This window comes from Nematolebias whitei, chromosome 15 (assembly GCF_014905685.2).
Source record: "Nematolebias whitei isolate Nwh7 chromosome 15, NemWhi1, whole genome shotgun sequence".
NCBI lineage: Eukaryota > Metazoa > Chordata > Actinopteri > Cyprinodontiformes > Rivulidae > Nematolebias > Nematolebias whitei.
The window spans coordinates 43,954,619-43,979,659 of NC_056512.1; the positions used below are offsets into that span (position 1 = coordinate 43,954,619).

The following is a 25,041-nucleotide window of genomic DNA, read 5'->3' on the forward strand; positions in this document are numbered from 1 at the left end:
GCTCCTAATACGTAACTTTAGCTGCTTTAGCATCCACTGAATATAACAAACAAGGTCCGATCGATCAGAACGTTTTACATTTTTTCTTAATGTTTTTTTTGCCCTACCACCGAAAACGGGCCCACGACCCACCAGTTGAGAATCACTGTTTGAAGTTAAATAAATCCATAAAATAAACTTCTAAAATGACAAGGCTTCTTAAAATCACACTTTTCATTATCAGAATTTGCAGGGCCTCGTGCTGAAGCTTTGGTGGCCCGGGGTGAGTCATCCTGCTGTAATGAATGTGGGGGTCTGTAAAGGTGAGCAAAGACTTAAAGTGAAGCCTGTCACAGACCCCCCCGCCCCCTCGCCCCCCGTCCTTTCATCCTCCTCGGCCTCAGTGAGAAGGAACTTCACGTTATGTAACGCCGCCATGCACAACCGAGGCAAAGTGACATTTAAATGAGCCGTCGCTGACAGGAAGAAGCTCAGGCCGGGCTCAAGCCTCGGGAAAGTGTGTTTGATTCTGTTGTGACAGAGGTTGGGAGGACGGCGAGACACCCCCCACACAGACACAAAGAGCAGGTTTGAGTGGAGACAACTCCGAGGATGATTCCTGCACACTCTCAGGGCTTCGTATCCGCCCAAGCATGCGCCTCCACTCTTATGTAACAACAAGAAGCAGCTGACTGCCAAAACGCCATCATCACCGAGCCTGCAGGCCTCAGGGGGGGCAGGCATAGCCGGACAGCCTGCAGGCCTCAGGGGGGGGGGGGGGGCAGGCAGAGCCCGACAGCCTGCAGCAGGTGAGAGGAGCACAAATACCCAACAGATGGGCCACATGAGGGAGCTGGAAAAGTACTCTGCTTGAAAGCTTCAAACTTTGATTGTTCCTGGCTGCTGAAGACAGCCAGAGTTATTATTCTTCATGTCAACAATCTAAATTTAGAGCGACTGGACGCTGCATCAACACGACGCTGCACGAACCAGATGTTTTAGATTTACCTGTATAAATAAAGGTTGATTGTTTTAGGCAGAAACTTTATTTCAACCTGAACACGTGCGCAGACTCACACTTTCATTTGGAAACTTCTCCCCTTTTTTCTTAAAGATTGCTCTAAAGGAAAAGCTCCCCCACACACGTCACACGTACATTGGACCCCCTGAGAGTCTTCACAGTAACAGCAGCATTATTATGGGGTGCCGTTTGCAAACAGTCAAAAATTAACAACAATATTTTGGTTTATTTAGCTCTTCATAAGGAAAAATTAGCTCTTTTTTTTTTAAAGTCATATTTTCAACATGTGATTCATACATTTATAAATGTCATAGTTCCAAACTAAATATTTAATTTACAAACTAAATACTTAACTTGCAAGTTAAATATTTAAATATTTAGTTCCACATTAAATATATAGTTTATGGCTTAAATGTTTACGTCCAAGCTAAATGTTTAATTTGCAAAGTTTGTTAACAAAATATTTAGTTAGTAAATTAAATATTTAGTTTAGAAATTAAATGTTTAGCTTGGAAATTAAATATTTAATTTACACCTAAATATTTAGTCCACTAAATATTTAACTTGCAAGTTAAATATTTAAATGTTTAGTTCCACACTAAATATTTAGTTTACAGCTTAAATGTTTATGTCCAAGCTAAATGTTTTTAATTTACAAACTAAATATTTAACTTGCAAGTTAAATATTTAGTTTGTAAACAAAATATTTAGTTAGCAAATTAAATATTTATTTTGCAAATTAAATATTTAGCTTGGAAAATAGATATTTAGGTCCGAGCTATATATTTAATTAAATTAAATGTTTAGTTTAGGAATTAAATGTTTAGCTTAGAAATTAAATATTTAGCTTGGAAATTAAATATTTAATTTACACATAAATATTTAGTCCACTAAATAAAGTTAAATATTTAGTGAACTAAATATTTAACTTGCAAGTTAAATATTTACTTTGTAAATTAAACATTTAGCTTGGACATAAACATTTAGTTTATAAACTAAATATTTAGTGTGGTGCTAAATATTTATCTTGCTATTTAAATTACAAGTTAAGTATTTAGTTTGTAAACTAAATATTTAGCTTTTAAATTAAATGTTTAGTTTAGAACTATGACATTTATAAATGTATGAACGACAAGGTGAAAATATGACTGTGAAAAAAAAGCAATTTTGTTTTTTAGATGAAAGTTTAAATAAACCAAAATGTTGCTGTTAATGTTTGACTGTGTAAATTTACAAACGGCACCCCATACTTTATCATTTACTATTTCTCAACTAAATTCAAAGCCTAATGTAGATTTAAACAACTTGATTTTAGTAGCATATATCACCGTAAAACCAAGGAGGACATCAGATTACATCAGTAGTGGCGGACAAACTTTCTGTACACTCAACTTAACTTTCTCCTACAAATCTCAAAACTTTTTTTTAAAGAAAGAAAATAAAAGAAGGACTCAAGCTGTGCAATAAAGGAGAATATATTCAGCCTAATTGTTTTATTTAAACTAAAATTCTGAAACAAATAAGACACCTGAAGGCATTCTGCGTTGCTGACTACTGCCCCCTGCTGGCTATCTTCTGTTACTGCAGCCTGCGAATCTTCAGGCTCAGTTTTCATCATCCCTCTCATCACTTTCATCCTCATCTTCTGCACCACGTCCGTTCATGGCCTGGACTCTGGCCAGCAGCAGCGGCAGGTTGATGGCGAGGCCTGGCGTCTCCTCCTCGTCTTCAGAACCATCTCTCGGAGGATAGAAGCGCTTTGCCTTCGCCAGGAAATCCTCAGCTATGTCCAGGTACAGGAGGCGATCCTGTGAGGAGAAAAAGAAAGAGCTGTACTCAACCGTAGCCGGATGTTGTCTTTTATCCAACACTGAGTGAGCGATGTGCGACTGAAGCCATTTTCTTCCTAATCTGGGAGACAAATTTGACTTTGAAGTCGTGTTAAAGCATAAAATCCTCAACAAAGGACGGTTTTACATAATCCATTTCAAATTTGGTCATAAAAGACGCCTGAAATGTTTATTTCTTTTGTGATTTCTGCCTGTAAACTCTACTTCACATGACTGCAGACGAAGTTCTTAAAACACAAACTTCAGTTCAGGGTAATCTGAGAAATTACCACCTGTGTTAAACTGAAGGGGTGCTGCCATTGGATCTGTGCCGCTGGGGTCATATTTTAAACGTTTAAAAATAATCTTTAATTTTGATGTAAAAAGAGCGACACAAACAGCTCAAAGGACATCTTTTAATCCCGAGTCCTAACTCAATATCTGTGAAAATCGTTGCCCTATAACCAGTTGTGTGTTGCTAACGTAGATTAGCTGAGGCAGCCATTTTGGATTGGCTTCAACTTGGACTATGTTTTTCTTTTTTCTCCATTTTGGCACCCCTGATTTGGAATAAAGAAGTTTTCTTCCCACACCAGGATGAACAGGTATCTCTCCGGCGGAGGCTCGTTGCCGTTGAAGATGGAGGTCTCGGTGTGCAGCGTGTGAAGCAAGGCCCGCGCTGCTGAGGCGTCATGCATGCGGTCATGTGACGCACCAGCAGACACGGTCAGCAGGGAGTCTGCCTCCGCCATGAAGCCTGGAGAGGACGAGCACAGAGGTTAACAGAAGCAACTGGAAGGTGTTTGTTTGTGTAACTGCTCCGTCTTTACCCAGGTTCTCCAGGATGGTTCTCCATTTGTCCCTGACCTCTCTGCGCGTGTCTCTCATGGCCTCGATGTCGACACTCAGACGACGGTAACCCTGCAAAGAAAAGTCAGAAATATCTCATCGTGTGTAAAAAAAAATCATCTTTGAATCGGCTTCGATGAAGAAAAACTTCAAGAAATTACAAAGTGGTAAACTCTGTTTAGTTTCAGCCCATTTGAAACATCTGTCTGGTCTTTGTTTCCTCTAAACCAAAGTTTAAATGAGCCGTCTGCCCGTCTCGTACCGTGGACCCAACCCGGGTCATGTTCCTGGCCTGAAGCAGTCCGTAAAGCGTGCGGTCGTCGTCTCGCTCCGTGTGGCTGGGGTCTCCAGGTTCGCTCCACAGGTTGGTCTCCTCATCTCGCCTCTTCTGGACTTCACGAGTAAAATAGTCCAGTGGATCAGGACTGCGTGGGTCAACAAACACAAGAATCAACGATTTGTTGAAAACATCTGCACAAACGTCATCGCAGATGTTGATCTTTGGGTCTTTAGCAACGTGCTAATCAGTTTGCTGTGGGCCGTGTCAACTTACGTTACTAAAGGTTGTTTTTGGTCGTCGTCATCGTCGGCGCAGCAGCAGCAGCAGCACAACTGCGTGCAGAACCTCTTAAAGGCCGAACCCATCTAACAGGACCAGAACCAGGCGGGTTGGGAACTCCAGAGGGAGGTTCAGTTTGTCTCCTCCGAACGATGGGGCTCTTTTTGTTCAACCAGCTCCAGCCGCTCAGCGTCTCGTGTGAACGCTTCACAGAAACGTTTTCAAAAAGTGGATCTAGATCGCAGGGTGTCGTTGAAAAAAACAAGAAAAATCATCCGTCACCATCCGTGTGCTCCACCTCTCCGACTCCTCGCTCACTTTCAGAAGGAACTTGTGGCAAAAGGAAACACAAAACGCTCAGTTTGACCAACTTTCATCTTCCCATCTTCCACGATCCGGCCAGCGCGCCGCTCGGCGTCCAGGTTTGTCCTCCAGATGAAGCTCGTCTGCAGCGCGGGGACGGCTTCTCGTCAGCCTTTCATGCAGGACAAGAAGGGCTCTGAAGAGGCTTCCGCCCTCATGGATGTTAAAAACACACACCCATAGCCTCAGAAGACAGTCACAGCACAATCATGTGAGACGCTTCTTGTCCTGAGCATTGTGCTTTGCCTCGAGGACAACACATCCCAACAACAGGCGGTTTGAATCAAATCCACCACGGCTCTGTTGACTCCACTTTAATGTGTGGATGTAGAGACTTCAATTCTTTCAAGGGTTGTTTGTCAAACTTTAAAAAGTCCTTACATCCCATTTCTATTTTTAGTCTGACTGGGGACATTGTGTACCTCCAGGAGGACACGTCACGCAGGGTGGGCCTCCAGTATTTAGTGATTTAGCTGTTAGCCTTTGTGTTTTATGCAACACAGCAGCTGTAATGCAAAAGTCTTCAGTCAAATCTGCAGGTATCCCCCCCCCCCCCCCCCCCCTCCCATGATGCGGTGCAGGACGCCACACGTGTGGACGCTGCAGAGACTTTTGATCAGGGGTCAGTGGGTTCAAGTTCAGTCTGTGTGACTGGAGGTTAAGATCTGAGGTTAGAGAGACGAGAACTGACGCTCAGTTTATCAAGAAAAGCACAAAAGCTTCAGAATGAAAAACTCTGGAGATCCAAAACCAGTTTTCATCCTCTACCAGTTTGAAGATTTTTACACAACACAGTCTTGCTTATATTTTTATATCAAATGTGCAGAGGAAGTGGAGAATAAAAATAAATATATACCATTAATACAAGTTGCTGCTGATACAGAGGTCTTGAACCTGCGGTTCTGGAGCCACAAGTCAGTCTCCCCACCATCGCAGACATCTGCACCTCCAGATGCAGGAAGAGGACCACCTGCATCATGAAGGACCACACTCACCCAGCACACACACTTTTTGCCCCGCTCCCCTCAGGAAGGAGGTTGAGGAGCATTAAGTGTAGAACCACTAGACTGAGGAACAGCTTCTACCCTGAGGCTGTTAGACTCATGAAAAAAATCACTGTAATGCATTTTTAATTGGTTTTATGTGACTGTGCTGCTGCTGATCTCATGCTGCTGATTACCCATGCAGCGGTATTCATTCGTACCCGTCTACTCACTACAGACTCATGTTCGGGCTGCTGTTTAATATACACCGTATTGTTTTACATTAGGGAGTGGTGGCGCAGAGGTTAGAGAAGGTGGGCCTGTGATTGGAAGATCGCAAGTTCAACTCCCAGTGCAGACATCAAAATGTGGGTGGGATAGGTGAAGCACCCACATCTGTCTCTACCCTCAGTTGCCCCACTCTGGGCCCTTGAGCAAGGCCCTTAACCCCCACCATCTGCTCCTCCGGGCGCCCTACGGCAGCTCTCTGCTCCACCCAGAGGCTGTGGTAGCTCGAGTGTTGCGTCAGGAAGAGCGTCCGGTGTACAAATAACTGCCAAGTGTTCGTGCAGCTTAGTTTGCTGTGGCGACCCCTGAAGAAGGGAGCAGCCGAAAGAAAAAAAACATTATTTTACATTGTTAGTATTTAGTGTATATTTTAAATCCTTATGTCCTTTGCTCTTTCATATTTTTGCTATTTTTGGGTTTAACTGAGACGTTGAGTGCACAGTTTTGTTCCACCTCATGTACCACATGTGATGCAAATGACAGTAAAGATAATTGAACTTGAACATGTGGCTCTTTTGTCCCTCTCAGCTGCTGATCGCAGCTCTGGACATATTTTACTTATATTTATTTTTAGGGACAGAAGCGACTCTGCAGCTCCAACGTTCTAAAGCTCCGAGACATCAGCTGAAGGTTCTGGGAGTAAAATCAGAAAACTTCTGAACTAATGCAGCTGGTGTGGAACGTTCACGAACTTAAACAGAACATTTAGTGCACCTCTGCTGCACATAACTGTCGAGCACGGTGGTAGAAGAGTCATTCAGCTGTGAGATTTGCTTGACAGCCGAAGTTTAGCTGAAAAGACTAAAAAATAAAAAAATCAGTACAAATATCTGCATCAAAAAGGTTGATAGGAAATAAAAGGGTTTTGCTTCTGATGAGCCAAAACCTTCAACATCATTCAAATATTGTGGCAGAATTTGTGCAGAATCAGACAATAAAACTTACAGTAAAAAAACTAGAGACACTGCATTTCCTGCAAAAATGTAGTGTGATGTAGAAGAAATTGCTGAAAAACAGCTGAAATTAGCTAGAAAAAAACATGCTGAAATGGAAGAACACGCCTAAATTAGTAGAATAAAGCAGAAAGAACACATATTTGCTGAATTAGGTTTAAATAGGAAAAACAATTAGCATAAAATTAGGAAATTTGATTAAATAAAAAGCTAAAATTAGCAAAAAAAAGTATATATATGTAGCTGAAAATCGTAGTTGAAATGGCAGAAACGGCTGAAAATTGCATAAATAAGCTGAAAGGAGTATAATAAGCTGAAATCAGCAGAAAGAACCTACAAGGATCACAAAAAAGCAGAAAAACAATACAAGGAAGCTGAAAGAAGCTGAAGCAGAACAAAATGTGAAAGGAGCAGTAAAATGTAAACTGGTGTGAAGATATGAACGATGTAAAATGAGATCATCTCATTTTTTATGAGAAAAATGGCAGAAAATGTTAAACATTTCAAAAAGCTAAAGTTGCACCAATGCCAAACATCATAGCAGGATTGTTCTGAAAGAGCTGAACATTTTGATTTATGATTTGTTGAAATAGCAAAAATAAATAAATTGTGAAACGAGAAAGATGCAGAAAAACGTCCGGAAGGAAAATGGATCACAATAGTGTGAATGCTTCATAAACGTTCACACTATTAAAAACTAAATACTGAAACAGAGTGGACCAAAAGATCCACGCACACTAGTTACAAAAGAAGTTTCTTTTCCGTTTCTCCGACCTAAACTTTGCAAATATTTAACTAAACTGCATCACATGCAAGAAGACTCATTCTCTTACAGACACGGTTGTTTTGCAGAAAGAATAAGAACCGAGACTCTCCAGGGAGCGTGCCGAGGACCACTCAGTTCTGCTTTGGCTCCGGAAGAGAAAAATAACATCCAATCCATTTTTAAAGAAACACTTGCAAATAATTTAACCCCGTGGGTGTGAAACGCTTGAATGCTGCGTGTGTGAGTGAGTTGGAGGAAAGTACAGCGTCGTGAGTTTGTGTTTTATTAGACAGAAGACGTTAAGAGCGACAGCTTTAAAACATTTGATTGACAGATGAGAAACTGAGCACGAGCAGGCGTCCGTTTGTAGGAAGCAGCACAAATGTAAAGAAATAAAAGGCCATTGTGTAATATTCCTGTGATAAAGGCACAATCATTTTAAATTCATTTCATATTCCCCTCTTAGCGGCTAAAATCAACACATTTATCCTTAATAACCGCGTACGTCAATTATTTCCAACCGTCACTGCAGCATCTGCACAAACGATGAATTTCAGAGCTGACGGCACAAATAAGGTCCTCGTGAAAAACAAACGCAACTCGCTCTTTAAAGGAACGCCGAGACAGTTTGGAAACAGATGCAGCTTTGAATCCTGACATTCCGAGGACCCACGTGGAGCCGGAGGGCCCGTTGCAAATATTATGTAAAAAATAAATGAAAGGAACAGAAAGTTATGGACGCCTTCAGGGAGGTTTGTGGAAGAGTCAGTTGTAATTTAATTCATACGTAAGACAAAAACGTGAATCTGGCAACTCAAATGTTTGGCACTAAAAACAGCTTAGTCAGAAATTTATGTCAGAATTGTAATTTTTCTTATTCCTAACCCTAAAAACGGGCAAAGTTTATGTTTTATAATAAGAAAAACAGACGAATGAACCTGCAAGGTCTCCCTCTAGTGGCGAGCAGGCGGTAGTGCACCTCGAGCGTCAGTTTAAAGGTGAATATTTATGTCAAAATAGCTGTAATCCATCAAACCAGGTGTTTGTTGAAAATACAGCTGCAAAGTCTGAACAAGTGAAGGAAGAAACAAAAAGATAAACCGTGCGGTGATAATTCTTGATACAAATCCATATAAAAAAAAGCAGCAAATTAATGATAAACGGCGTGTTCCGTCAGAGAAGGCTCGGCTGTTTTCAGGCTGTTGCAGCAGTTCTTCTTTAAGAAGTCGGCCGTCTTCCGCAACCGATGAGTCCCGTCCTTCTGCAGGTCGTCTCGTAAAGTGCACCGTGACCTCCGGCGGGGACACTTCTCGTCGCACGTCCACGTTAACGAAACTGTCGGAAATTTGATCTCCTGCGCTTCCAAATGAAGCCTGTTCAGTTATAGTTGCACTTCTCTTTCAGGAGCATCCCACGAGCTGCTACACCAGGTTTGCAGAAGTGGTGGAGGTCCAGCATCAGGAGGGCTCTCCTGCTTTAGGTGTGGCGGTGGTGGTGCGAGCGGTGAAGCCGAACATCCACGATGCGTTGGCGTAAATGGGACATGAACTCAAACATGGTGGCGGCCAGGCTCTGGTGGATGAGGTATCGAGGCAAATGACCCTGAGAAAACATCACAAGCGAAAGGGTTAATGCTCTTCTACTAGATTTTTTTTTCCTGAAGTACAGAAGTCCCTCGCTACTTCACGGTTTGACTTTTGTGGACTCGCTCTTTCACAGTTTTTCAAAGTGAGATTGTACACGAGATAAAACGTTAAATTGTACGTGACATGATTGTCAACTTTAATATTACTCATGTGACTGGGACGGTACGGGATAAAAAGTTAACAAAAAAAAATACTTTGGCTATGAGCCGCCATTTTGTATTTTCTCTCAAAAAGCCTACACTGTATCGCAGTCAAAAGAACTACATTACCCAGAAGCCAACAGTGCTTCCAGCTGTTGCCTTCTGCTGAAATGGAGAAAGTTTTGATCCGATCCGAAAAAGTTCGGTCCTTATTCACAGCGACTTCGGCGCCCAGCGGATGCAGAGAGCCGTACGGAACGGAACGGGAACTGGACCAGAACCGGACCAGAACCGGACCTCCAGCCTCATCGGTCAATCCGAGAGCTGCTTGCCGGCCCATGAGGCCTCTTGAGCGGGGAGGCGTTGCTTGGAGGTCCAGTTTTTTTCCTCCGGAGCTCACCGAGACTTTTTCCAACTGGATTTGGACTCGATCGGGACCGTTGTGTGGTTTGGTGCTGGCTATCCGAAGGTCCAGCTCTCTCTAAAAGCGTCTTGGTGCTCAATGGCTGCAAAGAGCTGATCAGAACCGGAGTAGAACCGGAGAACTCCCCAAGGCTGGTTAGTACCCAGTTTAAATTTTGCAGTAGCTGCTACTTGCATGCTGTTAGAATGACGTAGGAACATTGTAAGAGTGTGGGAAGAGTTTATAAAGCCTTAAAATATTAATAAATACTAAAATAAATATAATGTTCCTACTTCACGGTTGTTCACTTATTGCGAGGGGGGGGTCCAAAACGTAACCCCGGCGATAAACGAGGGACTACTGTACTCCAACTACAATCCTCCCACTTTAACTGGAACATTTTGAAAACGATCAGAGACTCCCACCTTGAGGTCTGTGTTCAGGACCCAGATGAAGGTGCAGACGGACGGACTACTGCTGGACTTCAGAACCACAAACCCTCCTGGGCCATTCTCCCCCCTGAAACCCACAACGAAACAGTTTAGACAGGAAGTCAGACTAAAACTAAAACGATGTTCTAATTTACTGGACTGTCGACAGGAAGTGCGGCTGAAGGCCGACCTGACGTAGCGGCTGCACGGGGGTTTGGAGTCGTGGTTGGTTGCCATGCCAGCCGACATGTAACAGTCTCCTTTGCGTTCAACGCGCCGAACGTTAATGAAGTCCCTTTGGAGGAAAGAAAAAAGCATCAGTGAGACCTGAGGCCGTCTCAGACTGAAGATCCTGACAAGCTCGATTAAAGGAAAAGATGAGAAGAAAATGCGCCGCGTATCGACGCACCTGGCTGACACGACTCCCCCTGCCGCACCGGCCGAGACGTCGTACGACACCAGCGTGTTGTCGTCAATCCGCTGAAGGACCTGAGGACAGAGAGCGGCGTTAGGCTGCAGAGCTCCAGAGCATCAGAGAACAATGAGCAGAAAGAAAGAAGCACCACCTGGCAGACAGAAACGGTTCTGTTCCACTGGACCATCTTCTCCGGCTGCAGGATCACCTCCTGATAGACGAGCTCCGCGGGACACTGCATGAGCGCCTGGACAGATCAGAACCAAGGCCTTAAGACAGAACGTCTACTGAAACCTGCAAGAAGCAGAAAGCTAACGCGTTTAAAATGATTCCACCGCATGTCATCTGAAAATTAACATTTTGGTTTCGTGTTCACGCAGAACTCATGTGGAAATTAAAATTAGCTTTATGTTCATTTGTAACATTCGTGCTCGTTAACTTACAGGAAAAATCTGTTTTCCTTTTAAACAAGTTCATGGACTTAATATGTTGTTTACATGGACCGTTGTGACGTTTAGATCCGAGTAAAAAACTAACTCTTCTGTGAGCGGACTTCTGTTTCTGCAGCTCAGCTCTTCCAGTTTGTGTAGAAATACAGGAACTAAGTGTTCATACGTAACTAAGACCAGAGAAATTGCATTTGAATGCTTATTGCTGAAGAACTTGCTGAAAAACAGCTGAAATTAGCTAAAAGCGAGCTTAAATGTAGCTGGAATTGAAGAACAAGCCTAAACGAACAGAAGAAATCAGAAGGAACACATATTTGTTGAATTGGGTTTAAATATGCAGAAATTAGCAGAAAAAATAGGAAATTCGATTTAAAAAAAAAAGCTGAAGTTAGCAAAAGAATAGCTGAAAAGTAGCTGAAAAGGCTGAAAGAAGCTCAAACTACCAGGAGGAAGTGGAAGGAGCTGAAATGAGCTTTAAAAAAGTGGATATTAGTTGAAAAGGCTAAATTTTACACAAAACAGCTATAAAATAGCTGAAATAGCAGGAAAAAAGCTGAAAGGAGCTGAAATAAGCACAAAGTAGCAGAAAATACCAGAAGAATTACTTGAATTTATCTGAAAACGGCTAAATTTAGCTGAAAAATGCTGAAAACATGCTTAAATTAACATAAGAACACAGACAGAACATGTTTACCCAATTAGAATGAAAAAAGCAGAAATGAGCACTAAAAAGTGGAAATTATCTGAAAAATGCTGAAATTAGCAACAACAACAAAAAAAGGCTGAAAAGTAGCTAAAATTTTCTAAAAGAAGCTTAAATTACCAGAAGGAAGTGGAGAGAGCACTTTTTTGCTGAATTAAGCTGAAAAAAGTTTGAACGAGTGCAAAAAAAAGTGGAATTAGCCAAAAAAGCTAATTAAAAAAACAGCTAAATAGTAGCTGAAATAACAGGGGAACAATGACACTTGCAAAAAAAAGCTGAAAGGAGCATAATAAGCTAAAAATCAGCAGAAATAAGTTAGAAGATGCACAAAAATGTAGTTGGCAGAAATAATATAAAATGAGTGCAAAATAGCTGAAAAAACAGCTAAAATTAGCTGAAAGTAGCTGAAAAAGTTTAAATTTGCACAAGGAAGCTGAAAGAAGCTGAAGCAGTAAAAGGTTGTAAACAGATTTTCTATGAGAAAAGTGTTAGAAAAGGCTAAATATTTCAAAAAGCTAAAGTTGCACCAATACCAAAAGTCACAGAAGAGTTGTCCTGAAAGAGCCGAACGTTTCGATTCATGATTTGTTGAAACCACAAAAATTGTGGGACGAGAAAGATGCAGACAAACATAAAGATGAAAAATAGTTCACAATAGAGCGAATGCTTCATAAATGTTCACACAAGAAATTTAAAATATTTACAAAAACGGGCTGAGTGAATAATTTATCTGCGAGGACTTACAGCTGAACCCAGTTTATACACGAGATGAGCAAAACTTTAAGGCTTTATCAGTTTTGTTTCAAACGTGCCTCTCGTCATCTGTTGGTGTTTTCTCATGAGAACATGTACGACTATATTTAGGCACAGATTGCAGACAACGAATAGAGATGTCAAGTTTTCAATCAACAACTTCAAAAATAACTTTGTTGTTCAGATACTCGGTTTCACATTCACCGTACCTTCAGAATAAAAGTCTTTCCGTGGTAGGGAATCTCCAGAGTGTAAACGGAGTCTCCCATGTCCTGTCACGACACGAAACACTGAATGTCAGAAAGATTTTAGTTTCACTTGCACAAAATTCCTCTTTGTTTCTTCTAAAAACAAACTCAACCACAAAAAAGTTTAGGTTGTTTTTACTTCCACCAAATAAAATCCAGACAAAAAGAATCTGAGTTTAACATAAAGGGGAAGAAACTGTAGAGAAAAATGTTGTTTGACAAGAGCTGGGTTTCGCTTCCCGTTCGATATGCTACTAAACTGGTTCTATAAACTTTATGTGAGTGAATATGATGCACCAGCTGAGAGCAAGTGTGTTACAGTCGAGCCACGTTTCTCCACAAGCTGCAACAAGATGAACACGTTTGTTTAAATCGAGACGCTCAAGTTCAGAGACTGAACAGAGTTCAGACTCGCAGAAACGCTTTCAAATATCAGCCCGAGGCTAACAGATTTATAAACGCACCAAGAAGGAAGTCTGACTGTGTGAGAAACAGCTGAATGGCAGACAGAAGCAGGGCCGACATCCCGTCCGAATCAGGAAGAAAGTAAAGAACGACTAACTAAAAACTTAAAAATCTGAAGCCATGCCTTGATGTCATCAAGACATTTTAACAGCGGGTGAATGGAGCAAGAACTATTGGGTTTTAACGGCTGATAGACCATGTTTCCTCAGGATAGACCCCAAAGGGCGCAGATAGAGTGAAAACAGAAAGGGTCCAAGAATTGAGCCCTGTGGAACCCCGCAGAAAAGAGGTGCTGAAGCAGATAGTATCTTACAAACATTAACACGAAAGCTCCCGTCACTCGGATAAGAACGAAACCACTCGAATGCTGCACCCGTTTAAAAGCCGTTGAACCACGAGAGGCAGAAAACCGACGTTCGCACGGGACATTTCTTCCGTGTTTTATGTCGAAAATATGAGCAGTTCTAACAAACTTACACGTCCAGGTTTTTGAAGATACTTTCAGCTAAAACATAACTGAATCTGTGGAAGCTTAGGCGTCCGTTCTTTGCATTCTGAGGGGATTCAAGAGGAAATCCTGAGGTTTATAGACGGGCGGCCCACCCTGGATGAACCAGGACAAAAATCCCACGTTTTCATGTGTAACTTGTGTACGCACCAGAATAAGCTGTGGGCATAGGAGGAGTTTGTTTGGAAAACATTATAAGTTAAAGTGACATCATCAACTAGTTGCAGTCTAGAGATGCACCGATCAGATATTAGTACAGACATTTAAGAGTTTATTTTTTCACGTTTGACCAAACCTATCGTTTTTTTGTCAGTTTCAATATTTTCATTATTATTTATTTTACATTTGATGTTATACTCATAACTGCACCGACTGAACAAATTAAAGTTGTCTTGTTTTTACGTTTGACCAAGACTGTGAATCTACTGGTGTGTTAAGTGTGCTGTACTGGTGAGGAGTTTTCAATAAATGTGTAATTCGGTGCATTTATGTCTGCGTTTAAAAAAAAAAAAAACGTTTTAAGTTAATTCAGATTGTTTTTCTGTATCGAAAGTGGGAAAAAAGTGGATCGGTGCATCGTCTGCTGCAAAATCTGTAAAAATGATAAAACCTCTACTGCGATTATACAAACACCTGAAATTAAAATACCAGTTCAGACACGGACAGTTCGACTTTCTGTGACCAGTTTAGTTTCAGAATCATGTCTGTACCGTGACACACGCCTCAGCTGGGGAGCTACAAACACGGCTGGGCTTCACCTACTGATAGTACAAGTAGTAAGTAGTAGTTTATTATTTTAGTATATATATGTATTTTATTTATTTTTTTTTTTTCCGGCGTATAAGTCTCAGGTTTTTTGCATAATTTGTCAGTACTGCGACTTATAAGCCAAAGAAACTTATAAATATGAAGACAAAAAAAACGTATACAACGCATTTTTGACTGAAGCTTTAAATTTCGAAGAACTGCAACAGCGCGTCCTCCCGTGCGCGCTCTCTTCACTTGGCTGGTGCAGGCGGAGGAACGTGCAGAGCTAGCTTCTCTGGCTGCGATGGATGGCGCCGCCCAGGATAATGAAACTGCTTTGACCATTAAATAAAGGCATAAAAAACACTTCATAAATGCGTCATATATTGTTTTCCTCTTCATGATGCTTTTTATGACTGATGCGACTTATACGCTGGAAAATACGGTAGATATTAACGCATTTTAAAACCTTCCCACACTCTTGGGATATTCTAAACAATATTTCTAAAGTCTAAATGCTCTAAAAGAGACAGAATGTCATGATTTCCCTCTTTGTGCCTCTGCTGCTTACAAGCGCTCTTGGCCACGCCCACTTCTCCACTCTGCATGCAGATCAGCTGATCAGCTGCAGGAGGAAGTTTATCCTGCAGTAAGGGCTGCACAAAGGAGCAGCAGGTGCTAAATAGTTTTAAATAATTTATTTTAAATAAAACTTCCATGCCAGTCGTGCAGCTCATCCATCAATCAACCAATTGTGTGTCGTGTCCAATCTTATTTTGAAAAACCGCGATAGAGCGAATCCACGATAAACGAACCGCAAAGTAGCGAGCGACTACTGGATTTGTTTTGTGCGCCTTTTTTGTTTGCCATTTGTGTCATCGCTGTATAACAAATCGCTACCAAAAGTCATCGCACGTGATTCCTGACCAAGATGCACGCCTTGGCGTATTTGCTCTTTTTATTTTAAAGCTCTGCAAAAATCAGAAGAAAACTTTTGAACAGGAAAGTAAAAAAAGGTGTTTCGGTGCACGTGCATAAGAACTGAAGTACTGACGTTATTTTTCTCAAACTTCCAGTTGTCCTCCTGAGTGAGAATCTGCTCCACCACAGACATGGCCTCCCAACCCTGCCGGACGTACTCCTTGTCCTGCACAAACAGAACAACAGGAGACGATGAGCAGAGCGCGAGAATAAAAATTATTAAATAATAAAAAGTAACCGACGCAGGTACCTGAGCACTGACAGCTTTTCGCCCAAGGCCCTCTTCATCCAGATCCTCTTCCGAGTCTGCAAAGGTTCAGGACAAAAACTCAACCCGTTGCTCAAACATGAACTGCATCAACGTACAGGAGTTAAACCCACAACTTCAGACAATCACCTACGACAGATTCAGGTGGGGAGTAGAACGCATCTGAAACAGCTTGGGGGTAGATGGCAGGAGCCCTTTCACAGGCTGCGTTCACCACTGCTAAATACGCTGAGGTCAGAGGAAGAACTCGGGTAAAGAACAGACACGTTTTTGATGAGACGAGCTAAACGTGTCTTGTTTTAACGTCACCTCTGTCGTCGGCGGCTTCTTGAGTCAGAACTTTAAAGTCGAGGAACCAGGTCTCCACCCAGGCCACTACGAAGGAGGTGATGGGCAAGACGTAGCCAAAGGCATTTTTAGACAGAAGCTGCGACAGAAATCACAAAAGAGTTTTACAACAACCACAGCAAGAAGCTGGGTTTTATGTCCACTGTAAAAGATAAGAGCAGCAGCAGCAGAAGAAGAAGAACGCTCACGTTGGATATGATGACCTTCACAACGAGGAAGACTGTGGTCACCAGAGTGGAAACCTGCAACCAAGATGGAAGTTCTCGTTCAGATTCAGCAAACAAGACGTGAGATTTAATTTGCTTGGAACAGAGCGTGCTCAAATCAAACTGCTGCAGCGGACTTACCGCAATAACCCACCAGTGCTTCAATCGGAACGCTGCATAACCGATTTGTAGACAAAGGAAACGAAAGACGGCAAGAAGCTGGAATGAAAGGGACGGATATTTTACCTGCGCGTTCATAAACGTAGACGAGCATTTCTTCCTGCTCGTTAGTAAAAATAAAGTTTAAATGTTCGCTGATGTTTACTTACTACTATGTCAAAGAAAGACGACTTGAAGTTATATCTGACAACCTGATCCTCCAAGTTTTCCCAGAGGGTTCCAGTGATCTGCGGGACAGAAGAGCAGAGTCAAAGCAACTCGCTGCATCACGGACACGTCATGAAGTCGTCTCGCTCACGTTCATCTCTATGATCCAGAGAAGACTGATGAAGAGGAGGTCGAACGTCACAAAGAGGCAGAAGGTGCGGCGGACGTCGGAGATGGCTCGTACAGGCAGGTACGGGGAAGGGAGGGACAACGACGTGGAGTAAGAGGCGTTCAAGGAGGCGAGGGCAGGGAGGCTCCCCCCCAGCTCCGCGTAGTTTCCACCAGGCATTCCTGCTGTCAGATCGGAACCCCCCCCCCTGGACAAACAAAGAGTCAGGAGGTTTGAAAACCGAGGACTCCGGGTCATTTTGACCAGAGGGAAGCAGTAGGATTCAAGTAAACGACATCACTTCCTCTCCTCCCAGCAAAACAACGAAGGCTCATTAAAAGAAAACACCAAAACACACAGTTTGGACAATTTGTTAAAATATATTTTGATTATTATTGTAGCTTGGTGGTTGCAGGTTCAAGTCCAGGTTGCATCAGGAAGGGCATCCCGTGTGAACACGTTGCCAAATCTTTCATGCAAGCTCAGTCGCCGTGGCGACCCCTGCAGAAGGGTGCAGCCGAAAGAAACTTATTTAAAACAACATAAAAACATTGTTTTCTTACAACATATTGCTGAATGTTGTAATTCATGTCAAAGAAGCACTAAATCTTTGAGACGAAGCATGTCTCTCCCCTGCAGTTAAAAGGCAAACGTGGACAATAATGCATGTTCCTGTGTTTGTTTGTCTGTTAGCAAAATATCTAATGAATCACTGGAAAAGAATTACAGAAACTTGCCAACAAAACCTACTTATTGTCAACCTTAATTTATAAAATGCTTCCACAGCCAGCTGATCCTGGAAAAACACGCACATTGTTACATTTCAGTTAGTTTTACAAATACTTCCCTAAAACTTTAGAAGTTGAAATAGTTTCGACTCCTCCTTCCACTTATAAATAATCTATTGCGTCTGATAAACAGTGTCAAGATGATTCACTTCGCTATAAAACTGTAATGTTTACAAAAAGAGAAATTCTAGTTTCATTCGGTTAGAGAGATCCCATGACTCACGACTCGTCACTTCTGCTAAAAACAAACAGCTGACCGGCAACGTTAACTGTTCCTGTTAGCAAGCTGTCAAAAAGGATCACTGGTTCATGTGACTTGAAAAAAAAAACCCCCCAAAACAGATCGAATCATGGCGAAATGATTGATAAACTCTCCGTTAGCTCAATCGGCTAACGTCCCTTCAACAAGTTCGACCTGGCTAGCTAACAGTTATAAATGTGAATTAAACACACCGTATGTCGAGTGGACAGCTACATTAGCTAATGCCGTAACAATGAGACACTTTTTAATTAAATCTTCAGAAAATTAGTTTATATAGCGTAAGTTTGAAGAATCGAAACTTACCTGCTTTAGCGCGACATCATCGCCTTGCAAGTCTTCCGGGCTTTCAAAGATGAAGTAATTGCTCCAAGATGAAGCGCTGTAGAACGACGACGGGAGGCGTCAGGTGACCAAAACATTTTGGTTTTACTCTTATTTTGAAAATATTTACCGGATGTCCGTAAAGTCTAGATACTTAACTTTACAATAAATAAATATAATAATAACTTTACAGTTATAGATTTCAAATTTATCAAAACAGACAAAAATTATATCTAAATTCAAATCAGTCTAAAAGAGAAAACTCGATAACGCTTCAAAACCATCAATAAAAAACAAAAAACAATCAAGATGACTTTCAACAGACACTTTCGGTAGTACATCCGGTAAGAGCATTCAAAACAAGATGTTTATAAAGAATATGTGAAGGGTCAAAAACATGTCCAGAAACTATAAACATTAACCAAAATGCACTCAGTAACCTCGACATCTCGTGTCAGTGCTCCTAAAGTGAAGTTTACTCCCAATTCTGTCAGTTTGGGGAAAACAAAATGTGTAACGCACTTCCGGTTTCGCTTTTTAAACAGATGATTAAAATGTTGAGGTTAAAAAAGCAAAAGGGTCTTTAAAATACACACTTTACATACACACATAAACATATTTTTGGCACTAATGGAGCCTCATATATAGAATCACAGCGAAAAATAATATATGTACTGTACTATCTGATTTACAAATTGACTTTGATTTAGACAACATTAGCCAAAAGTGTTTAATATAAAAATATGTTTTTACATCAAATGAAAACACTATGTTGCAGGATAAGTTTAGAAAAAGAAGTGTATATGTGCACATTTAAAGAGTAATAATTTTAACATAAAGAATAATTTATTTTGTTTCATTTTAACTTTGTTTTCTTACTGAAGGTTTATAGAAAAAATAATATATGAAGGGATGAATAAATTATAATTCTTTATGGCTGACTAAAATCTTTTCAAATACAGACCTCCTGTTTTGGTAAAATATTAGAAACTTTTTTATTTATTTATTGCAACTGTTTGGAAGATGTTCTTTATTTTTTTCATGATTCCATTCTGAAATGGCACAATTTTGTTAATTCTGACATTAATTTAACAAACAATAGTTGTGACTGTTAAGTACATTTGGACAGCATTAATGATATTTATTATAAAATATAACTTACTGGTTTATTACTCTAAACAACTAATTTATTATTGTGAATGTTTATCAGTCTTCTTCAACAAATTTCTCCTTACTTATGTTAAAACTATACTAAATCTAATGTGCTTAATTTTTATTGGTGTTTTGATTAGATTATTTTACAAGTAATACATATATATTTATTTTATTGATTTATTCTGGAGAAAGGCTTTACATGACCTCCTTGAGCTTTTTGCCTCTCCATGAAATTTTTTTGTCTGCATTAATTTGTTTTGTGTTTTATCTTGTGGTGCAAATAAAAATAATAATAATAATAATAATAAAACACACCAAGCACAGACTAAATTATAGGAGAAAAACATGTTTATTGTGATATCATAAAGCTGCTCAAGTAAAATCAATCACAACACAATGAGAAACAAGAGAACAGGAAGTAAAAGACAAAATAAGAGCGTTAGTTTACACAAGTCTTTTCTCAGATGTTGTTTTCTGAGCCCGGAGCAGAAAGGAGTCGGTGGACGACACAGGACAGCTTCGGCTGCGGAGCCTCATCATCCAACGTACAGCTCATCCAGTCAGGTTAAAGGTTAAAAAACAAACTTTCACTGAGTTTTATTTACAAACAAACAAACAACATGACACATTCATCTGTGGCACAACTGGAAACCGTTTCATTTCTCAACTTGTCCCCATTAAATTAAATTTAATTAAACAAACTCAAGATGTTTTACGCTGACTGGACTTTTACAAAGCAGGGTTTGATTAATGATAAAAACAGCAGAAACTGGTTCTGGTTTGGGGCTCTTGGTTCTGCTCGTCGGGCCTGTGAGTCATTTGGCAGCTGAGCTCCTCACATTCACTTCCGATTAGAAAAATACCTCTTTCAGAAACAAACAAAACACTAGAGATCAATGGAGTACATTATAAAATGCTTACATAGAAAACTGTAATTTATAATTAAACGTATCGTTTTTCAGATAGGTTGCCAGTTTACAGTAAATCCAGCTCAAATGTGTGAAAAAATCGTTTTGAAAATTAGAGGTAGTTTCACCTTTGGATTGAAAATTTAGTTCATTTTGTAAATCACAAGACGAAAAAAGCTCACTGTGACTTTTAGATGAACGACATACATTTTGGTACTTAATATAATTTAAATTAACTCACCGAGCAGCAGATTTACTTACAGAAATAAAAGTTTTCATACTTTTTGAGGCGCTCTGACAAATTATTTAAATTTAAAGAAAATAATTAAAATTAGATAAAGATTTAGGTTTGGAAATCATATGACCCAAATCATAAAGAAGAGTTTTTTACCAAACAGTGTAAACACTGTGACTTTATCGATAAACGATGAGATCGATATCGATTTATCGATAAACCAATAAGAGAATGTTTTTAATAAGAAGTAGCAATAAAATAATGAGAAAAACAAACAGGAGTTGAAATGAGAAGAATATCCTAAATATTTCTTTTAAATCGATACAAAAAGTCAGCGGCAGCAGGACTCTCCACCTGGGAAGCTTCAGCTTCACCACAACGTGGGACGACCGGCCTCCATTTCAAAAATAAAGCAGAACGCACGCCACAAGTTTAAGTGCTTCCAGCAGAATTATATAAATCCTGTGAGTCTTAAAATGTACCCAAGAACGTTTTAGCCTCTTTAAAGGGACTTTTAAAGCAGGAAAGTGACACTGACCTTGGCCCCGTCCTCTTTTTTTTTTTATAAAAAAGGGCCCAAGTGGCGTCTGTGTTCTGCTGTCAGAGGATCGTTCTTCACCTGCTCATAAATCTCACTAACTCCCTTTTTCTTACCCTTTCAAGGTGAAGGAACACAGAAAGCTTGGCTCACATCATGAAACTTTCTATCGTTTGACTCGCAGCTCGTCCAGCGTGACTCCACACATTTCTTCACCAGTTCTTAAGACCCGAGCCCGTCACTCTCCTCCGCATCGTCCCTCCAAATGCTGTCAGTTACTCCCCAAACTGTTCTCCCCGACTTTGTCTCCCCCCTTCTCGTCTCGCTCCTTCGCTGTCATGCTGGAAAACTGTCCGGTGGATTCTGTCTCTGGATGATCTGAGGAGTTTAAAAAAAACCTTCATGTCAAATAAATAAATAAATAAAAGCGAAGCAATTCAAGGTTTGTTTGTTTGTTTTCTAGTTTTAGTTCGAGGTTTGTACCCAGATATGTCAGAGATGAGTTCTGGTGAAACTGGAACCAGAATCTGTGCTTAAATTAAGTTTTGTTGGTTGAGAATTGTGAGGCTAACAAAGTTAAGTCAGGTCCTCTGGACAGATTAAAATAATAAAACATTTTAAAAATCGTTGAAACATTTCGTCTTTTGTCCAAAAGACTTCTTCAGTCTGAGGAGCTGCAACAAACTCAGTCTTATAAATAGAACCTTCTCATAGTGGATCAACCAGTTGCTGCTGACAAGCAAAGCTGTTCACATGATCAAGGAGGACCATCAGCCTAACGATCAATCGTTAGTGCCCTGATGGCCGCTTGCTATTCACAGAGGGCTGAATGATAGTAGGGCAGTTGAACCCGGAGGCTCCGCCCCTGTTTAATGATGGACAGGTTCTCTTCACAAAGATGGCCTCCTTCACTCCTCTCTCAAACCATCGTTCCTCTCTATCCAGGATGTGCACATCTTCATCCCTGAACGAGTGACCTCTGGTCTGCAGACGAGTGTAGACCTCAGAGTCTTGGCCTGATGATGTTGCTCGTTTGTGCTGGTCCATCCTTTTGGCCAGTGGCTGTTTAGTTTCCCTGATGTAAGACTGATCACAGCCCTCCTGACAGTGACCAGCATACACAACATTACTCTGTTTGTGCCGGTAGAGAGGAACGATTCAAAAAGCGTTCAATACAAAGAGAGGAACGATGGTTTGAGAGAGGAGAGAAGGAGGCCATCTTTGTGAAGAGAACCTGTCCATCATTAAACAGGGGCGGAGCCTCCGGGTTCAACTGTCCCCGTCTTACAGTGCTGCTATTGCTATTATCATTCAGCCCCCTGTGAATAGTAAATGACCATCAGGGAACTAACAATGTATTGTTAGGCAGATGGTTCTCCTTGATGAACAGCTAGTTCTGGATGTCACCAGCAAACTGTTTGATCCACTATGAGAAGGTGCTATTTATAAGAGTGAGTTTAGTGCAGCTCCTCAGACTGACTAAAATAACTCAAGGAAACAAAAAATCAACAGCTGAACAGGAAGAAAAGGTGAAATCTGCTTCAAGTTAGAGGAATTTAGTAATTTATAGCCAGAATGATGGGATCTCTAGTAAAACAAAAAAAGAGAAATTGCAATTCCTGCGAAAATCCAGTGTGAATGCTTATCGCTGAAGAACGTGCTGAAAAAAAGCCAGCTGAAATTAGCTAAAAACATGATGAAATGTAGCTGATATGGAAGGACAAGCAAAAGTTAGTAGAAGAATGAAAGAACACATTTGCTGAATTAGGTTTAAATAAACAGAAATGAACACAAAAATAGGAAATTAGCTAAAAAAAGCTGAAATTAGAAAAAAAATAGCTGAAAAATAACTGAAAAGGCTGAAAGAAGCTTAAAGTACCAGAAGGAAGTGGAAGGAGCTGAAATGAGCTTCAAAAATGTGGAATTAGCTGAAAAGGCTAAATTTAGCACAAAAACAGCTGAAAAGCAGAAAAAAGCTGAAACTAGCAGCAATAAGCTGAAAGGAGCAGCATAGCAAGCTGAAATTAGAATAAAGGAGTTAATTAGGCTCAAAGTAGCAGAATTGCCACAGAAAACTTGAATTGATCTAAAAACAGCTGAAAATAGCTACAAAACTATCTGAAAAGGAAGAAAAAGCTTAAATTAGCAAAAGAAAGAAAACATGTTTGCCCAATTTAGCTTAAAGAGGCAGAAATGAGCACAGTGGAAAATATCTGAAAAAAGCTGAAATTGGCAACAACAAAAAAACAGTTGAATAGTAGCTAAAAAGCAGAAAGAAGCTTAAATTACCACAAGGAAGTGGAGAGAGCACATTTTTGCTGAATTAGGCTGAAAAAGTTGAAATGAGTGCAAAAAATGTAGAATTAGCTGAAAAAGCTAACATTAGCATTAACAGCTAAATAGTAGCTACAATACTGAAAAAGCTGAAACTTACAGAAATAAGCTGAAAGGAGCATAAAACAGCTCAATAGAAGCTGAAATAGCAGAAAAAGCTGAAATCAGCAAAAACAAGCTGAAATTAACATAAATAAGTTAGAAGAATGACAAAAATGTTGTAGTTAGAGGAATTTGAAAGGAGCGCAAAACTGCTGGAAAACAGCTGAAATGAGCTGAAAATAGCTGAAAAAGTCTAAATTTGCAGAAGGAAGCTGAACCAGAACAAAGCGTGAAAGGAGCAGTAAACGGTTGTAAACGGATCAAAAGATCTGAAGGATGTCAAATGAGCTCAATTCATTTTGTGTGAGAAAAAAATGGCAGAAAAGGTTAAATATTTCAAAAAGCTAAAGTTGCACCAATACCAAAAGTCAAAGCAGGATTGTCCTGAAAGAGCTGAACGTTTTGATTTATAATTTCTTGAAATTTAATCTTGAAACTTTGAAATAAGTTGTTATTGTTGCCAAAATTTGCCACAAACAGAAATGTCTGAATAAATTGGTAAATTTCAGTGCTGGCCCTACAAACACCCAGATATCCTGTTATTCTCTAACCATGTGTGTTTGTAGATTTACTGTATGCAGGAAAAAAAAGATCCATTTTAGAATAAATCAAAAACTAAAATACCAAATAGAAGTTTCAGTCATGCCTCATGATAAACAACTACCTTATTAAAGAACTTGATTTGTTTTATTTGTTTTAGGATTTCACAGCCAGGGTAGAACGGTCTCACTTGACTTAAAAGACAAATGTACTGTAACGATAAAAAAAACCAGCTCATATATTTGAACGTCCTGTTCGGTACTTTGTGTTTCCACAAAGGGTTTCCCTGAGAAATCTGTCAGCTGCTCTGACAGAGCAACAATTCAGAATGAAACGCCTCCGTCCCCCTGAGATATAATGCACGTTGTAAAGCTCAGATTCTGTTCTCACCAACAAATGTACCAAAAATAAGTCACAAGGGTTAAACAAGGTTAATGTTTGTCTTCTATTTTCTATAAATCACAGATTTTAGGATGTTTTGTGACTCGGCTTCAGCAAAAATTGGTTTAAATTAAAAACTAAGGTCCAACCAAAAATTGTCTCTGAAGGTAAAACCCGTTTTGTTTCTCCGACCAGTTCAGTCCTGGTTCTGGTCGACAAGCTGAAACTCTCAGAGCAGTTGGGGATTTTCCCTCTGAGGACGCAGAGTCTGTAAAACGTTTGCTACATCTGGCTGTGACGGGAACAAATTATTTAGAAACACGAAGGAACAAACCAACATTGTTCCCCATTGTTACGTTGTAAATGTTACATTTAATGTTTCTCTGTCTGAAACACGGGGTTCTCCAGTTTGGAGACGTTGTTCTGTTTTTACTGGAGGTAAACGGTTAATTTTAATAGATGATGCTCAAATTTGAGGAAAATTTGAAGCGATGTTCAGTAACTCGAAGATGTGCAGAAATAATTAGAACAGATGTGAATAAACTTTGAATGTCACTGCGCTGTTGTTTTCCCAAAGTGTGAGGTTTTTGTCTACCGTAATTGCTGCTCTATAGAGCGCAAATAATATCCATCCATCCATCCATCCATCCATCCATCCATCCATCCATTTTCTTCCACGT

At 40.3% G+C, this 25,041-nt stretch overlaps 3 protein-coding genes across 3 annotated transcripts in view; all 3 read right to left on the reverse strand.

The window, feature by feature from the left end:
* Positions 1-2,545: 2,545 nt before the first annotated feature.
* mreg (melanoregulin) lies at positions 2,546-4,323 on the reverse strand. The gene is made up of 5 exons (XM_037689263.1): positions 4,232-4,323; positions 3,941-4,103; positions 3,660-3,750; positions 3,423-3,586; positions 2,546-2,808 (listed from the first exon to the last, which is right to left on the reverse strand). The coding sequence occupies exons 1-5, from the start codon at positions 4,321-4,323 to the stop codon at positions 2,605-2,607; spliced, it is 714 nt and encodes a 237-aa protein (XP_037545191.1). The 3' UTR covers positions 2,546-2,604.
* Positions 4,324-8,530: 4,207 nt separating this feature from the next.
* Positions 8,531-16,977, reverse strand: stard3 (StAR-related lipid transfer (START) domain containing 3). Its single transcript, XM_037688617.1, has 14 exons — positions 16,780-16,977; positions 16,631-16,708; positions 16,443-16,520; positions 16,284-16,337; positions 16,057-16,174; positions 15,877-15,975; positions 15,730-15,785; positions 15,553-15,645; positions 12,740-12,802; positions 10,777-10,872; positions 10,620-10,699; positions 10,401-10,505; positions 10,205-10,298; positions 8,531-9,192 (listed from the first exon to the last, which is right to left on the reverse strand). The coding sequence occupies exons 1-14, from the start codon at positions 16,975-16,977 to the stop codon at positions 9,067-9,069; spliced, it is 1,338 nt and encodes a 445-aa protein (XP_037544545.1). The 3' UTR covers positions 8,531-9,066.
* A 4,126-nt stretch (positions 16,978-21,103) lies between these two features.
* ppp1r1b (protein phosphatase 1, regulatory (inhibitor) subunit 1B) overlaps positions 21,104-25,041 on the reverse strand; it is a 36,863-nt gene continuing 32,925 nt past the window's right edge. Inside the window, exon 5 of the mRNA XM_037689258.1 lies at positions 21,104-21,382. Coding sequence (XP_037545186.1) covers positions 21,276-21,382 — 107 coding nt within the window. The 3' untranslated portion in view covers positions 21,104-21,275. The remainder of the gene's footprint in view (positions 21,383-25,041) is intronic.